General features: G+C 37.9%; 1 protein-coding gene across 1 annotated transcript; it reads right to left on the bottom strand.

Moving 5' to 3' along the window:
- Positions 1–1,095: 1,095 nt before the first annotated feature.
- LOC113341335 (ruBisCO large subunit-binding protein subunit beta, chloroplastic-like) lies at positions 1,096–5,313 on the bottom strand. The gene is made up of 14 exons (XM_026586246.1): positions 5,220–5,313; positions 4,319–4,554; positions 4,094–4,219; positions 3,867–4,004; positions 3,679–3,774; positions 3,304–3,546; positions 2,939–3,173; positions 2,649–2,818; positions 2,468–2,545; positions 2,311–2,382; positions 2,082–2,186; positions 1,872–1,964; positions 1,676–1,768; positions 1,096–1,546 (listed from the first exon to the last, which is right to left on the bottom strand). Exons 2-14 carry the CDS (start codon positions 4,538–4,540, stop codon positions 1,412–1,414), a joined length of 1,806 nt encoding a protein of 601 aa, XP_026442031.1. The 5' UTR covers positions 4,541–4,554; positions 5,220–5,313; the 3' UTR covers positions 1,096–1,411.
- Positions 5,314–5,608: the final 295 nt, after the last annotated feature.

The following is a 5,608-nucleotide window of genomic DNA, read 5'->3' as shown; positions in this document are numbered from 1 at the left end:
TTAACTTGTTGTTTATCTGTTTTTCAGAAAACCATTGCTCAGACCAAGGTTACTGAAGAACACGGAAGAGAATTTAAACATTTTGAATGTTACGAAGTCTATAGAGATAATGTAGTTGGATTTGATGTGGTTTGATGATATTGTTGTCGTTATTATATATGCAAGTTTAAATGTAATAAAGTATCGCTTAATATGAAATAGAAATCTATTCTAAGATCTAAATTCATTGGTTAATATTATTGCCGCTTCTTTACAAGACATAAACTTAGACAATGATAAGAAGTAAACTAATAACTTCAATAAAAATCAAGTACAAGCTTTGGTCTTCTGTTTATCTTTCATTCGACGTATCTTTCATTCAACGCTCTCCTGAATTGTTCCCTTTTGTTTTTGAATTTTATGTTGTTACCTTTCAAAACTTGAGCTTTTCTCTGCCTTTTAACGGCACATTTTCTTGGAACCACTTCTAAAACTTGCACTTCTCTTTTATAATTTTCGATTTTTTAAAACTTTCACATATCTTAGAAAGAACAGTTTCAAATTTTCTCTCGCAAAAATGTGTTATCACTTCTTCAAACATTTCAACTAAATTTTGAAATAGATTAGAAGAAAAAAATTCAAAAAAAATGAATTTTAATGTGCGTGGATTGTTTGAAGATGGTAGTAATTTATAGTGATAAAATTATGACCGTTATTACTTTTGAAAAACTAGCCGCTAGTGGAGGAACATAATCGGCCGGCGGATTGTCTCCGCCAGATCTTTGTGAAACCGCATGAGTATTTAGGTCAGCCGTGCGGGTTGATTATCATCCGCCCAATATTTTTACTATAGTGGAAAATGTCATTTGGCCGCCCATTACTTTTACCATAGTAGAAAATGTCATTTGACCATCCACCGTTGTCGGCAGTACCCAGTATTTATCCGATCCCAAAATGTATCTTTTTTTAACTCAAACTACACAGTGCGACCTTAAATCACTCACATATGCTTGTTCTAAAAATCAGAACTGAAAATTCATTGCATAACCATGTTACACTGGCTCGAGCACCATTCATGCTCACAATCAGATCGATAGATATTCGCATCAAACAAGCTGAAATGACAAACCCCGGTGCAGTATTAGAATTATTTTTACTCGTACATGAATTGATACCATTCCAGTCCTGAGTTTCATAAAAATTGAGAACATTACTAAAAGCTAAGAGAATATTTTGGAGACGCACTTAATATTTCACTTCACTCGAATCAAACTCAAAAAATTAGCAACCATACAATCTTTTGAGTAAGTCTATTATCAGTTAAATGCCGGGTTCTTCTAGCAAAACTTGCTCTAATTTCTAACAAAATATTATTCAATCGTCCTACCATGCCCCGTAATAAATTTACAGGAAAAAAGACCAGTCTTGCGCCTTAGTAACCATATCCTGAGTTATCCATAGGGTTAACCATAGCTGCTTCGGGCTCTTTAATGTCAACAACCACAACATCTGAAGTTAGGAAGGTCCTTGCTACTGAAGCTGCGTGCTCCAAGCAACATCTCACAACCTGAAAGTAGAATTAGATTCGAGAATCAGGTCATGCTAGGGTAAATCCAACTGGTATACCGTTTCAACTAGTCAAAATTCAGGCATGTATGAGAAACCCCCTAAACACCAGTAAGAGGTTATTCTTTACCTTAGTAGGGTCAATAATTCCAGCAGCCATCAAATCCTCGTATTTGCCAGTTGCAGCGTTGTAACCAAATTTGTAATTGTCATTGGAGAGCACCTGAAGTATAAATGTAAGAACCAGTCAGCACGGTTCTTGAATAGAATTTTTTTTTCACACAAGATAAACTTTCTTCAAACACAATTTTTTGGAAACTGATTACCTTCTCCATCACCACACTTCCGTTGTCACCAGCATTTTTGGCAATTAACTTAAGTGGATAACACAAAGCCCTTCTAACGATCTCAGCTCCTACCTGCAATCAGACAACACATTGGTCAAGGCAAGTGATGCAGCATAACACAGACACCACAGAAACATAGTGGCGGATGTTACTGCAAAGTGCTAACACTATGTGCTGTAAGTAGATTACCTTCTGCTCGTCGTTATCAAGAGTTAGCTTTATGGCATCAACCTTTGAGGCCAGTCTCAATAGGGTGCAACCACCACCTACTACGATTCCTTCCTCCACAGCAGCCTACAAACATTTTATTTGTCACATTATCAAAACCCCATGGCAATTAAGTAGACTTCAGAGCAGTCAAAATCCGAAAGGAATTTATGATGTCTGGTATACTACATGTCTTTGATAAGAATATTACCTTTGTTGCATTCAGAGCATCTTCAACTCTCAGTTTCTTTTCCTTCAGCTCGGTTTCAGTTTGAGCTCCAACCTGCGCAAGTAAAAAAGTCATAAATAAAGAACAGGATACTTGTGTCAACTTGAATTACGGATGAGGTATGTTATAGAGTGAATACTTGAATAACAGCAACACCACCAGAGAGCTTTGCAACTCTCTCGTTCAGCTTTTCTTTTTCATAATCCTGTTCAGCAACCTGTATTTAAAACATAAATCGTTGTCATTCAAGAGATACTCATCTGATCAACAATAACAAACAAGAAACGCCAAGAACAAATGACATAATGTCAGAGTCATACCTCAATTAGGTTTCTGATTTGGGCAACACGCTTATCAACTGCATCCTGAGTGCTTCCATCACCCACAATTGTAGTGGTTTCTTTTGTTAGCACGACCTTGGAAGCATGTCCAAGGACTTCACTGTCAGCTTTGTCTAGGGATAGCCCAACTTCTTCTCTGATAACAGTTGCTGTAAGCAAATTACAGAATAATGTTAATAACCTATGTATCAGCTTAAACAGATCCTGGCAATCACAGGATCACAAAATAATATTAAGAACCTATTGAGATGCCTTGTGAACATAGATACCTCCAGTCAAGATAGCGATGTCATCAAGGTACTGGCTCTTGCGTTCTCCAAATCCAGGAGCTTTAAGTGCAGCAATCTTTAACGCACCCCTGAGCTTATTTACGACAAGAGTTGCAAGAGCTTCCTGTTCTATGTCTTCAGCAATAATCAAGATAGGGTATCCTCCTCTAATAGCCTCTTCCAGGACTCCGATAAGATCCCTAGCATTTGAGATCTTTTTGTCAACAAGAAGTAACTGCATAGACAGATCAATTCATCAGACAGCTGAGATACGCTAAACAAGAATAGAGTAACAGACGGAAGTCCAAAATGTAGAATGATCATCGTAAGAAGGCAACAAACTGAATAATAGACCACTCTCTTACCTTGCAGTTCTCAAATTCAACTGTCATTTTCTCACTGTCCGTAACGAAGTATGGGGAAATATAACCACGGTCGAATTGCATGCCCTCTACAACATAGAGGAAGTTCTCAGAGCTCTTTCCTTCTTCAAGTGTCACCACACCTTTCCTCCCTACTCTACTCATTGCTTCAGCAATCATCTGTCCAACTTCTAGGTTGTTTCCTGCACTAACAGCAGCCACGTCTGCAAGCTCACTGTCCTCAACCTGAATGTAATAAAAACTGTCAAACTTTAACGCCCTTAGATTGCTGAAAAAACTTGCAGTATTCAAGTTATACCCAAAATACAGATAGCACCTAATGCAAAATAAAACAAGAACGAAACATTTGAAACTTGCCTCTTTCGACATTAGTTTAAGCTCAGCAACCAAAGCTTTTGTTGTCTTCTCAATACCACGTGTAATTTGAACAGGGTTAGCACCAGCAGCTACCACCTATGGAACATCTCCAAGTTAGCAGCAGATACAGAAGATGCTTTTCCTTGGTTGTCTGATACAATGCAAACAAAGTAGCATATTCTACATACCTTGACTCCTTCAGCAATCAAACCTTGGGCTAGAACAACAGATGTAGTTGTACCATCCCCAGCTAAGTCATTAGTCTTAGCAGCAGCTTGTCTCACCAATTTAGCACCGATGTTTTCAACTGGATCTTCCAACTCGACCTATGAGATAATTCCAAAAAATCCCATCAACACAACAATAAAACAAAGCTACATACAAACTCCCAAAAGCACCATGTAAAGGTGTCTACCTCTTTGGCCACAGTCACTCCATCATTCACAATCTTGGGGGAGCCGTACTTGCTTTCCAAAACTACATTCCTACCCTTGGGACCAAGAGTAACTCCAACAAGATCTGCAAGTTTGTTAACACCAGCCTACAACAGCAGAAATTGAAACAGAAGTTAGGAACCAAGTAATAAACCAAGAATGTAAACTCAAAAAATAAACCAATGATAGACCACAAAAAAACTTACTTGCAGCTTCTTAATGGCTGACCCGTCCTTGTTAAAATACAGCTCTTTGGCTGCCCTAATCTTTGATGAACATCTTCTTTGCAAGACCACATTCTGTCCTCTTCCAGCAAAAGACACTCTAGATATCTGTGAAGAGCTTGAAAGCTTCTTGTCTGTGGTGGCACGGCTACATGTAGCAGCCACTGAACCAACAGACGACATTGTTGTCAAAGTTGAAGCCATTTACTTCCAGTAATCTGCAATTACAGCAAACAATTAAAACATAATCCATAGAAATTGCAACCCAAAACATAAATCTTATCTACACTATCAAAATGTCACTCATCCCAGCCACAGAAAAGGTCATTCAAACACTTAGCCAACCAATAACTTTCGCCAAACACAACATGAGCACAACCCAACATCTCAATTCTCAAAATTAGCAGTAAAAATTTAATGCAATACCTCGACAACCCAAAAACTTACACCTTAAACAAGCTTTAACCACATAATCAGAAGCTAAAGAATGTAACCATGAGAATTTCCTACCCAAATCAATTTCAGAAGCACAAACATGGAAATTCTATCTCAATCTATCTATAATTCCTTAGCTCATTCAATACACATTATTCAATGGTAAACAAAGAACATCTTAACAAAAATCAAGTCATTTTAAAACCCCAAAAACGAAATCTACCAATTAAAACTGAAATCCATAAGACTTATCCAAATTAAACTAAACCCAGTATGCATTCAAGTACCACAAACAATACCCTAATGAAAAGAACTCATCTTTGAAGCAAAACAAACAATTATAACCCTCAAAACCCTAATTAAACCCACAATAAACCCTGAAAAGTAATTCATTCAAACCACATGAATTGTTAAGCAGAAAACAGCGAAGAACGAGAAGATAACGAACCTAAAAACAGCTTTTTCGTTGAAGAAAGAAAGCTAGGGTTTGGATAAGCTGTGAGACTAAAGGCAGGTGAGAAATGAGGGTGAGATTAGGTTTTATAGAAAAAAAAACTAATTTCACACCCGTGCCGTGCGGGTCTGTTTATATGGACGGGTCTGTTTATATGGATATTGGACGTTTCACGCTTGTTATGAAAAATATCAAAGAAATGGGTAGCAATCACTAAGAGCATCTCCAACGGAGGGTGAGAGCAATGTAGTCAATTTTGGACATCTCGGCCGGAATTCCGGCGAAATTTCCGTTTTCGGACCAACATAAAACGAAACACAACATTCCGCCAAGACGGAAAGTACCCGGAAACGAACCGGAATTCCGGCCGAGATGAGGCGGAA

The sequence above is a fragment of the Papaver somniferum genome, unplaced genomic scaffold (assembly GCF_003573695.1).
Source record: "Papaver somniferum cultivar HN1 unplaced genomic scaffold, ASM357369v1 unplaced-scaffold_29, whole genome shotgun sequence".
Taxonomy (NCBI): domain Eukaryota; kingdom Viridiplantae; phylum Streptophyta; class Magnoliopsida; order Ranunculales; family Papaveraceae; genus Papaver; species Papaver somniferum.
This window is presented reverse-complemented; position numbering and strand designations above follow the sequence as displayed.